Source organism: Homalodisca vitripennis, chromosome 2 (genome assembly GCF_021130785.1).
Source record: "Homalodisca vitripennis isolate AUS2020 chromosome 2, UT_GWSS_2.1, whole genome shotgun sequence".
Taxonomy (NCBI): Eukaryota; Metazoa; Arthropoda; class Insecta; order Hemiptera; family Cicadellidae; genus Homalodisca; species Homalodisca vitripennis.
In genome coordinates, this window is record NC_060208.1 from 161,840,094 (window position 1) to 161,858,769 (window position 18,676).

The 18,676-nt window shown below is 31.2% G+C and overlaps 1 protein-coding gene across 6 annotated transcripts in view; it reads left to right on the forward strand.

Annotated features, from left to right (window-relative positions):
* Positions 1 to 18,676, forward strand: part of LOC124354936 (uncharacterized oxidoreductase YjmC-like) — a 40,069-nt gene that overhangs the window by 14,607 nt on the left and 6,786 nt on the right. For 3 of the 6 annotated variants that reach the window (XM_046805750.1, XM_046805749.1, XM_046805748.1), the window contains exons 3-10: positions 140 to 328; positions 2,133 to 2,194; positions 3,277 to 3,330; positions 5,845 to 5,943; positions 7,130 to 7,261; positions 14,821 to 15,019; positions 16,097 to 16,251; positions 18,268 to 18,378. In XM_046805750.1, coding sequence (XP_046661706.1) covers positions 140 to 328; positions 2,133 to 2,194; positions 3,277 to 3,330; positions 5,845 to 5,943; positions 7,130 to 7,261; positions 14,821 to 15,019; positions 16,097 to 16,251; positions 18,268 to 18,378 — 1,001 coding nt within the window. Of the gene's footprint in view, positions 1 to 139; positions 329 to 2,132; positions 2,195 to 3,276; positions 3,331 to 5,844; positions 5,944 to 7,129; positions 7,262 to 14,820; positions 15,020 to 16,096; positions 16,252 to 16,748; positions 17,007 to 18,267; positions 18,379 to 18,676 lie in introns of all 6 variants that reach the window. The other 3 variants (XR_006921724.1, XM_046805751.1, XM_046805752.1) reach the window with 3 other exon arrangements.

Below are 18,676 nucleotides of genomic sequence, written 5' to 3' on the forward strand. Positions count from 1 at the left end.
GTTGAAACCATATCTGCATTAAGATATTTTTCAGATAATTTTTAAAAAATTATATAAACTATGACCAGCCTATTTTGTAAATCCAAAAGTACAATAACTGTTATATACTCTTATTAATTAATATTATGTTCCTCTGCAGCAATATATGTACAAGATGTTCAGCTGAAGCTGGCTGATGGTGCTGCCGTGCCCTCCATTATCAAGGAGACCACTGCCACAGCCTGGGTGGACGGGAAGAATGCTTTGGGTCCTGTTGTTGGAAACTTCTGTATGGATGTTGCCATCAAGAAAGCCAAAGAGTGCGGTATCGGTTGGATCGTTGCCAAAGGTAACTTTTTCAACTGAGTTAAGGAATAGAGATCAAATTTAAAATACATGAAAGAAACAGAATTTTTCTGGAAAAATGCCTTTGTTCGGTAATTAAAAAGATCAGTAACACTATATTTCAAGATCTGCAATCTGATCCCTTCTTCAGGTGCATAACTAATCTAACAAAGAACCATGATCTAAGTTAAAATACATAAGTCATACCAGAGTGTTGTCACATGCATAAGTCAGGAATAACAAAAACCATGTTGTGTTTCATTGCCGTTCATACATCACAAAAATGTTATATGTACAGATAGATAGGCTCGACTTATTTCCCCAATCAAAACTCATTATGAAAGCTGCACTGGTGGTCATCCATATTATTTTAGCTATCTAAGAACAATACTAAACTTAAAATATCTTTATGATCTTTTTTAGTCGTAGAATTACAAGAGATGTTTCATTTTAAAGATGTAATTAATATATTATCTCTAAATGATTTTTAGTGTTTAAGTATCTATATTGGTTATATAAAACGTCATACAAAGTTTTATATAGGCAACATTGAGCTCTATATTGATCCATCTCACTCCATGGTATTTGATGGAGTGTTAGCGAACATTTTTACATTGGTCTTATTTGTAACTATGATGGCAGTAAGAAAAACTTTGAATCAATAAATCTGAAAGCAAAATGAGTCCAATAATTTGATATTTTAACATTATATCTCATAACACATAAGATTTCTTTGTTTGATTGGTTTGTAAGCCATTCCTTTTTTACAATACACAGAAATAGAGTATAAATCAAAGAAGTGTGACAGTAAGAACAATATTCATATCTGATGTAACATAACAAGTTTATATTAATTATTGACCACTGCCGAGACCTTTAATATTCCATTGTAATATTCCATTTATTTGTATTCAACAAGACAGAGTTCGATGAGTACATCTCCTTTCATGGAATTTGGCTGAGAATTAGCAAAGCTAATAAAATGAATTGAGCAATAAACTTTAAATTTTGCATCCAATTTCAGCTAAGCTTTTTTTCCTTTTCATATCTTAGAAATAAGACATCTTCCATAATTCTATGACCAAAGTTAACAGTGTACAAGTGTGAATGTTGAGTTTAGCTCCAGTTCCTTTTAGCGCAGCGTCTTAAATCTGGCGCCACAAACTTGACTCCTGGAAACATGTTCATCTGAAGAGATCCAAAAATATTTAGGAACTAAGAAGCTCAAAATGAACTCTTTACATCGTTTCAATATCAGAGACACCTAATAATAGTGTAATTTAGGTGAAGAAGTATTCTTATTGTCTCATCAGGGGAACAACTGAGGAAGATGAACTGAAGCTAAACTCAACATTCACAATGAATCAATCCTTCCTACAATACCTACATTAAGTGTACAAGGTTTTGAAGTTTAACATTGTTCTTATGGGGTGAAACTGAAGGTCATTTCACTACTGTTAGGTCTTAAGGGACTTCACTTAATGATAATTCTATTGGGAATGCAAGTAGGCCATTTACTGGTAGGAACATCTCTGAGAAAAGGGTTTTTAATAAAAAAAGATTTGTGTAGAGAGGTTATTCCTTATAAAGCTTCAGTTTTACAGAGATTTTTGTTAGATAGAATTCCAAAATCTTTATATGCCTGAGTTCTTAGAATCTAATTACAGCCCACATAAATGTAATGTTTGATTTTTATTAGTAGGACGTGTGATAGTAAGCTGCATACAGTAAACAGACTTTATAATCACATAAAACATATTACATTTTATTTGCTTGTCTTGGTGACAGGTGACATTCTTGCATTACAGGCTCAAACCAGTATGGAATTGGTTCATGGTATAGTACACAAGCACTGAAGCACAATATGTTGGTGAGTACCTTCTCACTGCATATAAAAATGTGATTTATCTTTAATCATAAAATGTCTTAAAATAATCCGTAGAATAATTCTGTACTTACAGTATTTAAAAATAAATTAAAATAATTTAAAATAATTTAATTTAAGTAAATACAAAATGTTTTTTTAAATGTTTGTTAAATTTAGAATACATGTATTATACAGTTTTTAAATCAGAAAATATGTATTTTCTAAGTTGTATACAAAATATAAAGAACAATTTTATTGTAACTGAACTAAAACAATAGAATAAAAATTGAGCTTAATAAACACTAGACAAAATCCTCAATCTCATACCTATTATGAGTACAGACAGTAATTATCATATCAAAGCACAAGGTTTTAGTGACATTGTTATCAATATGAAATATTTAAACTTGGGGATGAGGTCACTACTTATTTCAGGTTTTGTATAGAGCCCTAAAATTACTTGAATTGTGAATATTGAGAATGTGCCTAGACAGTATTAACAATGAAAGCTTATTTTGATCTTAAGCAAATTAGTACATCAGTTTTTTTATGAAATTGTTTATTTCAGACTATTAAGCTCAACTCAGGTAGTCTTTAAAATGTGAACAAAAGTATATTGAAATCTTTTTCAGTGGTTCAAATGTCAAAATTTGTAATCCACATTTTGTGAAACAGAACTTAATGATGGATAAGGTAAAACGACCTTCTTGTTTGATGACCTTTATCAGTTTTTAATGCTTGTGATAAAGAGTCAATGTTTAACAACTTTGATATACATTAGTTATTTTTAAAGAATGTGTTTAGTTGTTTTGCTACTTTTAAATAAATTGTTAACAATGTAATTGAATGTAAAAATAATGCAGATTTTATGTAGCACATTTAAATTTAACAATTTTTACAAACTACTAATGGTATAGAATAATAAACCATCAAATCTAAGATTTAAAACCAGATAAAGTTTTCTTATTCGAGTATTCCTTTCGGAATAAAAGGAACTAGTTTCTCCATATTCTATCATAGTATTGTATACTTCCAAATTACTTATAATACACCTATTTATTACACAACACCTCTCCATGTTACAGGGAATGGTTTTTAGCAATGCATCTCCTCTGGTACCTCCAACAAGAAGTGAAAAGGTATATTTTAAGTTACAGAAATGTGTAACATTGTCGACAGTTAATCTACCAACACCAGCAATAATTACCTATAAGTAATGGGTACTAGGAATATATTTGATTAATAAAAATGAATGAGTAACAAGTTCTGAAAGAGTGGAGGAGTTCTTTGGTGTTAAAGGGCTCAACACAGAAAAAGGGAAAGTGGTCAAAGGTAGGCAATCTGGCATACCAATTAACATATTTTTTATGCAGCTGAAATACTTCTCTACTGCCCTCAATTTGAGGGCTAGATTTTCTGTCCTCCCATCAGAAATAGATCTCAAATGAGCCCCTTAAGTTTGTGCCACTTACACGAAGGACAAACTAAAAGTGGTTAAATCTTGACACAACCTACAAAAAATTTCTTTTGGTGATGAGTAAAAGGGATAAGTAAAGTTGTTCCTTCCTAAAGTATAGGTTGGAGTATGGAATTATGGATGAAAATTCAACAGCTGCATTTCTTGTACAGTTTCAGACTTACTGATCTTCTTACAAATATTATAAGTGTATTTAACATTTCCAGAGACATTATCTGTTGAATCATTCAGATCCTCTCTTTCAAGTCACCTGGAATAATTTCTTTTTAGAAGGATCAAACAATTTTTAAGAATTACTAGGTTTGCTGTTTAGGGATTTTACTGATTCAAGAACAACATTTCTGTGAAAATTAGTATCAATAATTAATCACCACTTAGCAATTATCTAATTGAAAATGACTTCCCAAATTATCTAAATATATATGAATATGTATTCATTTTGATACAAAATTAAATGCATGAGATCTATTAATGATAAAGTTCTATTGCATATTAATTACATGTAGAGAAGGAACGTGAGATGTCTAGTAGGATACACAAGCATACACTGGGTAGTGGGTATGAGCTGGCATCAATGTCTCCCACCCTTAATTTGCTGCTAATACATCAGACATTGTCCACAAATCACGGTTGGCTAAGCCATATGTTGGGTTAGTTCTTCCCCATTGTTCAGTAGTTTTATGTTGTATTGTCTGCTTTGAACTGACATCATTAGTTGTATTTATACATTGTGACAGTGTCAGGCCAGAAAAGTTGAAATTGAAAAGATATGATGCTGTGTATTAATATTAGTGTTTTCTTAAATCTATAATGCAAAAGGTGACCATCAGCATTTTAGACCATAGTATAGAATCATTGACGTCAGCCAATGAAAAGAAAACACAATTAACAAAGAAAAAAGAAAATTATTCTTTAATGTCATTGGCAATACATGAAATGATATGAGGTTGACAGAAATACATTTATTCCTTTTTGGTGAGCAGAAAGATCTTAATCTTCTCTGTTGCCTAACTCGTGCTATAAATATCTAAGCCAGCTAAGCGAACACGACTCATGACTTTATTCAACAGTAACTGAAACTTATTGCAGTTACTTACCATAATAGCAGTGTAGTTTCATCTGCATATCCCATGAAGAACATTGTTGAGGCAGTTAATTCTATTCCAATTCCTATTTCACAGTTACAGACTTGTATTCCTAAGCACAACCTCATCGTATCTGGTGAATGCACAACTCATGGTTCGTTTGAATTATATGAATTCCACTGACAGCCTCTTCCTTGCCATTGGTGAATTTGTAGGTGTACTTATCTGTGAATGGACATGGAAGCAAATTTCTAACCCTGCAGTTCACTAGTTTGCTCTTTGTCTCAAAGACCTATTCAATCATTTTTTTCACAGGTTTTAAGAAAGCATCTTTCTTGTAGAGAGTTTTATTACAATAACACTTAATTAAAATTAAATTAAATTTTTAGACATTAATGCATTTCAAATAAAGTTTTACACATGTAAAATGTTTATGTTTTTACTGATCATAAGATAAGTTTCCAAGTTCTCAATATTAAAATATAAAATACTAAAGGTGCTTTATTCTCAATTTAATTACTACATTGCTAGCCAAAATATATTTAAATGTTAAACTTCATACTGATGCTTAAAAACAATATTTTAATTTGTTTTGAAATTTGATTTGCTTTGTTTGTTTCTCATACATTTTGAGATTATTAAAATATGCCAAACAAATAAAAATGCAAAAAATATGCACCTTTAAAAATATGTTAATCCACTTGCATCCAGAAACAGTCCATAACCATATTTCTCTGAATAGGACACAAAAATTATATTGATGTTAAGTGATAGCAGTTCTCATGCTCCTTTTAGATGTTGTACGATTTGGAAATTTCCAGTGAATTTCTTGACATTTTTCACTAGCACCAACTAAGATGAAGAAGAATTGATTAACACATATACCATACAGTATCATAAAATTGTTAGTGCTTGTTCTTCTTCTAGTAATACTCAGCTTAGATGCTAATATAACAAAAATCATTTCGTTTTTGTCTTTTGCAAGGGTATAAAAAGACATTTATGCAAATATAAAGTGGTAGCTTATTATCATGCAAACACAGAGACTAACAGATAATGAATGTTTTAACCCACCTGAATATGTGTTTCAGAATGCTATGGGTACAAACCCTCTCTCTGTAGCAGCTCCAGCTATGGATGGAGACAGTTTTGTGTTAGACATGGCTACTTCTACTACTGCAGTTGGAGTTGTGAGTATAATTTTTCTATAGGCTCTACAAAAACCCTTTCTATTCTTACCTAATTTTAGATTCTACCATACAAGCTTGACTAATGCCTAATACTTTTTATATTACATCTTCAAAAAAAGATAGTTCAAATTTTTTCAAATTCAAATTTTTTACCGTCACAATTTACATAATACGTTCAATAAACCAGCACAGCTGGAAGAACAGGTGACATTGTCAATGTATAAAATAGAACTTAATATTAATATCAGTTATGAAAGATTGTCAATGTAAAATGTACGAATTAAATACCGTATGTATAATGTTAATAAATTATAAAACTGTCATTAAAATAAATTAATGCAAACATATATTAAAAATAGTAAAGGAACCAGAATTTATCTTTGTGGAATTTTACTTGCCATGCCAAGTTTTACTAGTCTATAATTATTTTACTCGTCACATTACTTGAGCAAATTGTCCATTTTTAAGAAGAACTAGTGTGTTTTTAATTGTTATTGGCTGATCTAGTGAAGTCTCTACATTTCTGTCTCTTTGTACACACAATAACCTCCAATAAGTAGAGCTAGATAGTTTAAATTTTCATGAACCTTCCTTTACCTGTACCACCTTTACCTCTGTACTGAAAAGGTTATACTGTGGTCCATTGAAGTCCAATCTCTATCTTTCATGGAAATAACCCATTGGTATTATGGGTACCCATGTTAGCCATGATAAAAACAGAATAAAAAAAAATAGTAAACAAACTGACAACCTACTTGGTTGTATTAGTTGGGATTCATACAAAGCTTGAACATTTTAGCTTAATTGCAATGTCATTTTTATATCAAGCTAAACAGTAGGCTAAAGGGCTTTTTACTGTTTTTGTCTGAATATTATTACTGATAAAAAATGGTGTGGATGGAGAATGTATGGTAGTTTGAAAGTTACTATTAATATACTTTCTTGTTTGTCTGTTAAGTATAAATATTTTATTGATTTTAAACTATGTTTGCTAAGACCTAGTTCTTGAAATTTGGAACATAGGTCAGAACTGGATAAAAGAGCTATAATATTATATTTTGATTTTGATACTCTGTCTCAGCTAATCTATTCATTTTAGTGAATTAAATAATGCTCTATATCAGTTTGATTTCTGGGTATAGAAAACTTTTTTTGTCGTTATATAAATACATGGTGGCGTGTACAGAGTGAAATTTCTAAGAAGAAAAAAGAGAAGGTTCCTCTCCAGGACATGAAAGATAACTACCAGCCGCTGGGATCATTTGGATCACTCTCTGCTCCCATCCGCAATCTTAAACTGACACATAAAAAATTGAGTGTAAGTTAAATATAAAGAAAATGTTATTTTCATTAGTCAAAAATAAACACATATAGGGTGATGAAAATCTCCACCCCTCCCACACTGCTAAACTTAGTTGCAAATAGGAAAAGGAAATTTAAGAATATTTGTACATGAAGAAAACCATAATTTTTCTACATTAAAAGATATGACATTTCCCAAAAAAGGGGGCAAATTTAACTTGAACCATTATGAAAACTACCCCTGTGTGAATAATCATTGATTATGGAATAACAAAGACACAAAATTAAAGAGAAAATGGATTTTTAACTAGTAATCAGTTTGTAGGCTGAATACATAACATAAATATTTTGTGAAATCTATTTAAAAATTTGAAAAATGCAATCTATGACTGAAATTTTAACAGTTGGAAACCCTTTAAAAAAAAAACTGTCAAATATTATTTTTACCACTAAAAGACATATGATCAATTAAGTTTTTATATAATTGTGGGGTATCTTAAATGTAAATAGGGCTTTTCTTGACATTTTTATTTTTTAAATTAAAGTTACTGAATTTAAAATATCTGTAAATATTTAAATATGATATAGATTTGGTTTGTATTCCAGGAAACATCTCTTCAAAATTTTAATACGTCAAAAACTAGAACTAGAACATTGACACAGGAATATTATCTTAGTTTCTTTTTACAATCTACAATTTAATTTAAAAAATTATAAGGAATGGAGTTTTCATCCCTCTGTATAATAGAATAGAATATATTCATCGTGTTGACAATATTTATATTACATTGTATTGCAATAGTCAATGATACAAATTGTATTTATCTTAAAAACTAAATCCATTCACTCGACTTTCCATACAGCTGCACGCAGGCACACATTCATACACATACATAGAAAAAAAATTCAAAATTCTTGGGACCAACCGCCAGGATTGCAACACCACCTCAAATATCAATCCCAAGTGTGCTCCATGAACTTACCAACTGAGTAAAAAGTGCAAGACACCAGGTAGTGTTTTAATTGGGTTTTTAATTTGTTGGATTTGTTTCTAAATTTAGTGTTTCAGGGAGACTGTTAATGAATTTGATCCCAGCTTGAGAAGGGAGGCATTCAAATGCTGCTGCTATTCTATGCTGTTGGGCTCAAAAGCGCTCCCAAGCTCTTGTCTCGTATCTATGTATATCACTGCCCTGTGTAAATATACACTGAAATTGACAGTAAAATGAAGTCTCTAAAATATACAAGCTGGGTAGAGTTAGCAAGTTGAGCTACCTGAAGGCACTTTGACATGACTCTCTGTTGTTCAATTTTGTGATGATTCGAACAGCTTTTTGTTTGTAGTCTGATTACTCTTTCCAAGTTTGATGCACCACACAACTGCACCACAGGGAAATTCCCTACGACAGGTATGGAAATATTAATCCATAGTAAGCCATCATTAAAACATCAGACGTAAAAAGCTTTGATAAATTTCGAAAGACAAAAATTCCAGTTGCTAATTTAGCACATACACTTTTAATGTGAACTTTCTAGGTTAACCCTTTACCTAAGTCTATTCCTAGAAATGTAGCAGAATCAGTTTCCTACAGAACAATGTTATCCACCATTACTGTTGGGGTTTCATAAGTATTCAACCTACGTAAACCGAAGTTGATGTAATTTGTCTTTTCATGATTAGTTTTGAGATTATTTACCAAAAATTTTGAATGGAGGAATAAAGATCAATGAAGGTTTGACTCTCCAAAGAAGTCAGAATCAGCCTGGAAACAGAGAGTCATGTCATCTGTATATTAAACGATTCTCCATGGATGTTATTCACATAAATCAAGAAAAGGACAGGACTCAAGATTGATCTCTGTGGGACTCCTTGGTATATTCTAATACTACTTGATACTGCATTATGGACCTGAACATATTGACTTCTGCTGCTCAAGTATGAATGGAGCCACTAGTGTGCTGTCCCCCATATACCATAGACTTCCAGCTTGTGTAGCAATATACCATGATTAACAGTATCAAATGCTTTTGAGAGATCAGGAAAGACACTGAGTGTTCTTTGGTTAGTCTCAAAGCGTTACACAGTAAACTGTACAAGTTGTGTGATTACTCCTGGTAAAAGTTTATTTTCCTGGTCTGAAACCAAATTGTTGATCAGACAAAATTTTGTGTTTTTCAATAAAATTAAAATTCCAGGAACAATTTGTCAAAAGTTTTGCTAAAAACGGATAAAATTGAAATTGGTTGATAGTTATCCACTATCTTTGGATTGCCTCTTTTGAAAACAGGTACGACTTTTGCCAGTTGGAGTGCGGATGGAAAGGTGCCAGTTTCAAAAGAAACATTTATGATTTTTGTCAATGGACTTAAAATGTGCTGATAACATTGTTTTATAAGCTATATTGATATGCTATTTATGTCATTGGAAGTTTTAGCTGAGAAACTTCTTACAATACGTCCCACTTTTTCCTCACACACAGGAGCTAGAACCATAAATGAAGCAGGGGTATGTGTGTTGACTGTATGTAATTCCAATTCACAGTCAGCATCGAGAGAACTAGCCAATGAGGAGAAAAATTTGTAAAATTGCAAAGCTATTGCGTTGGGATAGGTTAATTTTATCCCATCAGCATCAAGCTGAATAGATTTTGAAGATGCTTTATTTGCAGAATTTTCTATGATGTTCCAGGCTATCTTAGAAAAGTTTGATGACTGTTTTAGTTTATTGTTTATTTCGTATAATTTTGCACAAGTTATTACTTTTTTATAATTTTTTTGTGATTTACTATAGAAAGATTTGAATGTATAACCATTAGTGTTCCTGAATATTTCATTATAGAATTGTATTTTATTTCTAGAAATCAGAATTCCAGGTGTTATCCAAGAATTCTTCTGAACTTTACCTTTTATTTTTATTTTCTTAAGGGGACAGCAAGCATTTAAGTGGAACATGAAACAACTGTTGAAGGAGTCGAATATTGTCTCTGCAGAAGTAAAAGAATCTAAAAAATTTCAATTTTCATTTGCCAGACATTTATTTAAAAGATTTATGTTATGGGGTTGCACAGTTCTCCTTAAAACAATGTTGTGGGATTCTTGGCTAACTGAACATCCAAGGAGCATCACCTCCTGTGCGTAATGGTCATATATAGCAGTGTTCAGCACTGACACAGTACTGAGTACATTTGTTATGTCATTATCAATGGCAGTACTTGATGTCGCTGTTACACAAGTTGGTTACACAGACCATCTACGACTTAACATTTGAGCAAATCTTTAAACTGTTGAGTTTGATTATCATTCATATTTAAAACATTAAAATTGATATCCCCCATTATAACAAAATATTTAAAATTATGGAGAAAATAGTTTAGAAGCCACTCAAGCCTCTAGAAAACAAACACCAAATTGACCATTTGGTAATCTGTACAAAACAACCACGGCAATTCTCCCGAGAGAACTCAAGCAGACTTCAACTCCAGCCACCTCAAAATTTAATTCCATAGCTACATTAAACCTCAGTGGCTCAGACTTGATTCGATCTCCAACTAAAACTGCTACTCTACCTCCCTTATAAAATTGATCCTGAAATGATTGGTCCAAATCAAAGTTAATAATTTTGAAAAATGTATTATTTCGTTTGTAAATGCGTGTTCTGAAACTATGAAAACGTCTGGTTTTAGTTCCTCACACAGAAGAGCAAGTTCATCTAGCTTATTTGTTGCAGTTTCAGCATTTTGGTGGACTATGCTGAATGTAGAATTTGTTAACAAAGTTTTATTTTATATCTGTGTTTTGTTTTTGGAAGAGGTTTAAGTTCTGTGTTGCAACTCTGGGGGTGGAACCTGTGTCTCTAAAAATCATCTGTACATGTTTTGTTGTCAAGTCTTGTTATAATTGTGGTAGACACTGGCACTGGACTGTCTCTTTCCTCATGTGACTGCAGCACTTCTGATGTAGTTGGGGTGATCTCTGCTTCTCCTTCTGGTGTATCAGTGATCCCATTGACAGCATCCACGTACGTCTCATGGGGAAGTGTAATTAGTTCACTCTTAGTAGTTTGTGGAAAGACATCTCGAAAGGGCATTTTTGAAGGAAAAAGGCTACGATCTGTGTAGCCAAATCGTATATTTTTGGATATATGATGATTCCAAGACAAATTTGGTTTGAAAGTTTAATTTTCCCACTTGCATTAAAGTGCAGGCCATGTTTGATATGATCATGCAAGGTATATTTAGTATTTGGTACAATGACGAAGTTGTGGCTATCAAGTTTTGAGACTCTTATTTATTCGATCAGTGTGATATTGGATCTTTCAATAACATAATTCGTATTGAACCCTAACTTATCAAATCTATGTAGAATTTCAGGTATAATTACATTGGTTTTATGGGCTACTTGTTTTATTAAATCAAACCAAAAATCTAAATCTGATGTTCTATTGTTGAAATTATTTGTTCCTGCTAGGACAATGACATAATCTTTATTATGGTATGACTTTATTATTATTAGTTCCTCAATATTTTCAATGGCATCATTAAAATTTGCATTGGGTTTGATTATTTACGTAACCACAAATATTCTACCAAGCCGGTCCCTGATGTGTTCACCACATCCTCTCTCATGACTGAATAAGGATTTTATTTTTGTTTATTGTTCCAGACTGCATTGAAGGTGTTGATACGTGCATATTTTGTTTAACAGCATGTGTAGCAGAATGGCGTTGATTTTTACTTTTTGTTTTATTTTGCCTTGTAGATTTAAAAAAATTGATTTATTTTTGTTAATTTGTTTACTGTTTTCCTCTTTTGATTTTGTAGCTACTTCTGTATCATCTCCATATTCGTCCTCTCATCAGTCTCCTCTCCTGACAATACTTCAAAGTGATTGTGCATATCTATCCAACTACTAGTGGTTTAGATTTTTGGAGTTACAGATTTTTTATGTACAACAGGAACTTTTTGCCACTTATTTTGATCAGCGGCTATGTTTTGTATACTCCCTGTGTTCAGTTGTAAAGGTGGAAAACACTGAATACATTGAGATTTGTTTACAACCTTCAGTTCACTTTGTAGAACTAGATTTTCATTTTTTTATTTCTCCTGCAGTGTTTTATCTCTTCAAATTTTTTAAAATATACAGCGTGTTCAAAAAGTATCACTACAGTTCTATTCTTTTTTACCATTGCAGATAAAGAAATGAATTACTACATTTATACTACACTTATCAAATTTTCATCAATTTTAGGAGGCAGTCCATGAGTATTCAGAAGACAAGCTTAAATGAGAGCATAGGTTGAGATTTACATCAAATCAAAGATGTTTGGAGCAAAACACAATGCCACAAGTCTGATCTCAAAAGAATATAACTAGTTTAGAAATTACAAACAAGTTCTTTTTATTTCAGGACAGTTACATTGTAGATGCTTCTTATTTATTGGACTTAGTATTCTTCATTAATTTAAAAATCAAACAATCCAATATATCGTCTAAAATACCTAAAAATCTCATTATTGGATGGTTTAATTTCTTAAATTAACAAAGAATAAGGATGGTTGGTTGGTATAAAAAAGTCCAGAAATTACCAAGAAATATTTTTATGATTTTATTTACAAAAGTAAACTTTTGCACATCAATAAAGGGCATATATCCTTATTTTCTCTATTATCAAAGACTTTCTACCTCCTCATAAGGGTGGTCCTAGAGCAGTCGGAGGCAAACTTAAGTGTAAAGATAGAACAATAATGTAATCTTGTGAAAACATTAATTTTGGGGAGTAAAATATTAAGAAGCATGTCGAAAATAGGGTTGTCATTGGAAAAAAGCTATCCACTTTTACAAACTCATAAAGAAATAAAATGTTAAAAGTGTCAAATTTGTTAAAGTATAGCTTTACTTGTTTATTGTTGCACCTTACCTCCTTTGCGTTTACAGTTAGAGCACAAACTATTTTCTTTCTGCACTTTGGCAATGGGTTAGTCAGTTGTAGTAACCATATATGACTTTCTGCAGTATAACAACAGCGATTTCTGCAACTTCTTGCAAAATTCACTCTGAAAAGTCATTAATATCATTGGGTTATGTTTCATAAAAATTCTTGTTCAAGTGTCTCCATAAGCGTAATCCAAAGGAGACAGTTTTCAACTTTAAAATATGTTATATATCATATATTTAAAATTAATATTTAACACCTTCACTCTTCACTCTCTATCTGATTCTGTGCTGTGCTATAAGTCATTTGCTGCAGTCAACGTGTTAAGCATCTACCTACTTCCATACTTTGAACTAAACAGATAAGTAGGTGGGAAGAAAGTACTAGTCGAAAGAGGATAGAAACTATTACATTTATTGTAGAATTTGTATAAATAAGATAATATTGTAGTCTGGTGGCAAAGAATGATGAACCAACCCAATCTTTTCAACTTGAAAGAAATAATATTTCTAATTAATTTAAGAGTATTGGAAATTTTCAACACTCTTACTATTACTTTCAAGTTTGCATGTACATTCACAAACATTGGTTGACCAGAGCTATGTGTACTAAGTGTGTGCCATTCCAGTTTTGCATAAGAGCACAATCAGTCACATTGAGGAACATTCATGTTTACAGAGGTTAAAACTTATCTTAATTGTATTGCAATTTGTATTTTATTTTATTCTTATTTGTATTGTTAGTATTATTAGTTGTATTTTTTATCAGTAATGATATGAACCATGCTATGCACCTAATCTTTAAGAGAAAAGACAGAAAAATTAAGTAGAACAATCTATAACACCATTATGCCTATATTAAAATTAAAATGGTTTGTTTCAAGAAGATTAAGGAGTTTGGTTTCTATGCACAGAACAGCTAAAAATTACCGAAACTTAATGTACCTACAAACATTAATGGAGAAGCAACCATTTTTCATTTCAACTTGGTTGTTAGTCATTTTATACAATTGTTGCTACTAATTCATAAAAAAATCCCTCTATTTAATAACAATTCAGAGTTTACAGCTCTTGTAAATTCTTTTATTGTCTGCTTCACTTCTATTGTGTGGTTTAAAAAGCATGTTCTAGACCGTGGAAAGCCTTGCTGAGATCGAATAAATAAATAAAAGGTATCTAAAGAAAGAAGGTAGTGCTTTGGAGAGTTTATATTAGATATGAAGGCATAGTTGGAGGTACTTTATTAATTGCAGGAAGTTTATTCAGTATATCAAGTTGAGGGTTCAAACGAAATTTGTTCTTTGTTCATTGCCCTACTAACTGATTCCAATCCCACTTTTCCCATGACAATGTTTTCTATCTACTCGGAAATTCAACGGCTTTAGCTGAATTTTGTATCCATTAGCTTTACATTATCGCACAGAGGAGAAAGTCTAATTTCTTTAGTTCATATTAAAGTTTGAGGAGACATGAACCAAAGTAAGCCAAAAACCACAATAAATATAGATTCACGTTGTATAACTTTGAAAGATTTCTTGAAAGTAACTATGATTCTTGTTACATATTACTGTTTTTACAACTAATAATTTGGTTTTGCTGTGCAGTTCTGCGTATCAATAATAAATCATCGTGTGTTCATTTTCAGATTGAAGTGAAGAAAACGACACAAAAAAAAATTCCTATGGCTTGGGCTCAAATTCCTGATGAAAAACCAAAAGACACTATTGCTAAACTTGCTTGGGACATCAAGGATCAAATGCCATTAGGTGGGGAGGAGATAAATTCTGGTTATAAAGGCTATGGCTTGGCACTAATGGTGGAAACGTTTTGTGGAATTTTAGCTGGTAATCACAAGCTATAAATGTTTAAGTTATAGTACTTTTGTTTCAAATGTTTTGAAATAACAAATATACTCACTACAATAGGAAACTGAGTAGACTAACTGGATGTACCATGCATGTTAGACTGAATTTTGAAATTAGTTTAATCCATGGTCAACATATCATGGAACGGTTTTATGATGGTAAATAATTAATTGCAATATATTTCTTGAGTAAACGTGTTTTCAAGATGATATATGTTCTGATGTGCTTTGTTGAGTAGAATTCTAGCATTTTGTTTTAGCATATGAAAATATTTTCATGTATTTATTTGAGACTGTTTGAATTTCAAACGCCACTTTCCAAGTTCTGAAACCATTTAAAGAAAAAAATAATAAACGATAAAATGATGTACCTTAGTTAATCTAGAGATTTTCTACAACTATCGTTATTTCATTGAAGAATCATAGTTTTACAAAAGTTTTATTTAAAATAAAACAACACTTTAAAATGTAAACAAGACATTACCTGATTCATGAACAAAGAACATTCATCATTATTTAGTCCAATATAAACTTATTTTAGTTATTCAACAAACCTTTCTTTTATTCCATTTTTATTGAATCCATCCTGAGAAGTTAGAACTGAAGCATCAGTGGCATCTGTGTTAACAGACTTCAAAAAAATTTCATTGTGTCATAGAGCTTTTATTTATGGTGTCGTTTCACATCTGAAGGAAGGGAGAAAATAGTTATGAAGTGAATGAAACTTCAATGGCCTACCAATTAATTCAGACTGTTATTACTATAGTTTGTTTCTCTGTATAGAACTATACAACTCTCATGGTTGCCATTGCTTACTGGGATAAACACTTGCAAAGAAACAGTCGCCTTTAACTAACTAGTCTACTTATTCTTTATTGCTTTCAGCTTTTATTCATATTTGTTTTAAAATACATACTTGGAAATTTCATAATCAGTAATCAGTAATATATGTTAGATTTTATTTTAAAATACTTTTGGTAATAAAGCTACATACATTTGATTTAATAAATGTAATTCACCAAAAATCGCTTAACAATAACCCTGTAAATGGTTTCAGGAGGTGACTTTGGTCCAAACATCCGGGAATGGACAGATGCTAAGCGACCGGCTAATCTGGCTCAATGTTTTGTAGTTATTAATCCAACCCACTTTGCTCCAGGCTTTGAACAGAGAATGTCAGAGATGAATAGAATTCTCCGTAATTTGGAGCCTGTAAGTTTTTATAACAAATATCTATTTAACTTTAAATCTTTGAGTTTGAATTCATTGGAAGATTTTGCTAGACATAGCTTTAATTAAAAGAAAAATTAAATATAATAAACACAAGGGAAACAAGATGTAAGGAGCAACAGTAAGGCGTGATACAGTTTTCAAATCATTATGTACAGTTTCAGGGTGTTTATTAAAAATATTGTCTATTTTTTAAACAATAAACACCAAAAATAACATATTTTTGATGTTGTTTTATTGTTAAATAACAATAATTTCTGTCAATACATTAGTATTGTTCAGGGCAAACAATTACTAAAAAAAGTTCATTAGGAGAGAACAATCACGAAAGCCAATTGTATAGATTAGGTACAATTATATTCTTTTATATTTTCTGATTGTCAGCATTTTCTCCTTTTTTTACTAACTAGTTCTGTCACTTAAGAGACCAAACATTTTATTTTGATTTATTTTCTTGTTTTTTGTAAATTGTTTGGCAGTGGTTGGCCTCTACACCTGGGAGGTTATACTATATGTTGAAAGGAAGAACCTACCTCGAGTTGCTGACCACCACGACTGCTACACCCAACCTCCTGCATACTACTCACTACCAACCACCATTTAACACTGTATGAAATAAAACTGTCATATCCTGGCAAGAATCTGTACAACCTACTCCTACAATAATTGAAAGCTCTTAAACAAATAAAGTTGAAGGCATCGCTGAATGACTGGTTGACATCAACACCCTTCTAATTGTTAAGTGAAAAAAGTGTAGATTCTAAGTGCACTGGAAAGACATTCAAGAGTGACATTTCTGTTATACAATTTGAATTGTATCCATTGTAAACTGTCACTATACATTTCTCTAAGAAATTTTGTGATAAGAGTTTCTAATTGCAGTTTTTGTTAAATCTGGCACAAAAAATTTGAAACAGCAACCACTATGAAGAACAACAGAAATTATTTTTATTTTTAGCCAATAAGTAGTATTGAGTTCAAACTGTTAACTGTGCAACTGAAAGTTTCTACAGTTAAAAAGAATATTTGTAAAGTAAATATAGACGGAAAACTAAGCAATATATTGTAATAACTTAACTGTGTTGTTAGTTGTTTTACCAATTATATTAATAATTGGTACATTAACTTGCCTTGCCTTATCAATGACTGCTTGTCTTGACTGTAAAAATTCAAGCATTGTGATAGCATATTACCAAATACGTAAGGCACCTAGGATTAGATCAATAATATTTTGGTTCTCTACATTTTAGTTCATAACGTTTCAAAATATTGCAAAAAGTTAAAAGCTTGAGATATCCACCTTACTGTGGAGAAGAATCTTCTAATCAAATCAATCCCAAACTTTTCATTAATCAATTTACAATAAAAGTGCATGACAAATGAAATAATAATCTAGTGGCAAAAATAAGGAACAAATATTAAATACGGCTATATGCAGTGTTAGTGCTTATTAATAATAGTGAGTTTTACTTTTGGTGTGAAAAATATGACTTTTCTCAAGGTTTGTGAAAGTATTAAACACATATGAAGCATGTACTAAATAACCGGTTTAATTTTAGAATATTCAATGATAAAATTGTTGTAAATAAATACTATTTATTTTATATTTATAATTAACTTACGATACTCTACTGCTACCTGTATAAGACCCAGCATTACAGTGTACCAAAAGTCTTTACTCATCATGCTGCAATACTCATAGGCAGATGTGAGTTAAAGTGAAATGTAAATACTTTAAGTTAATTAATACTAGACTCAACAATTTAGATATTTTCATAACATTTGATATTATAATTATCAATATAGGTGGTAGCCAAGGTGTCAGAGATGTGTGCATTTGACATTAAGATTTATTAATAATGGAACCACTTTAAAATTATTTTGTTCTAGTCCAAAATATATATTTAATATAGAATGTTGTATGGTGTTATTTATCGTCCATATAATCAGTTCTTTAGTTAATTTTTAATTAGTGTTTATATCAAAATAATGTTACAGTTACACCCAGACAAGCCTGTGCTGGTGCCAGGGGACCCAGAACGCAAATATATGGAGAAAGTCAACAAGGAGGGTGGTGTATTGTATACCGAGGATCAGTTAACAGTTGCTGTGAGCTTATTTTAAAATAAAACCAATTAGTAGTTTTGAATTGCATCACAGATGGAACAGGATATAAATTGGGGCTTAGTTGTAGAAAGTTAATATTACAATTTATAATCTTTGTCTTGCATTGAATGGTAACTTTAAATACAGCAATATACTGTTATTTATAACGTAAAACAATAAACGTTAATTATTTTTGTGTTATGATATTTATGTAAAATACCAATCAGTACATAAGGTATTATTTTGATTAAAAACAGTTGGATTTACTTTTAAATACGCCTCTGGTATATGTTCAACATGT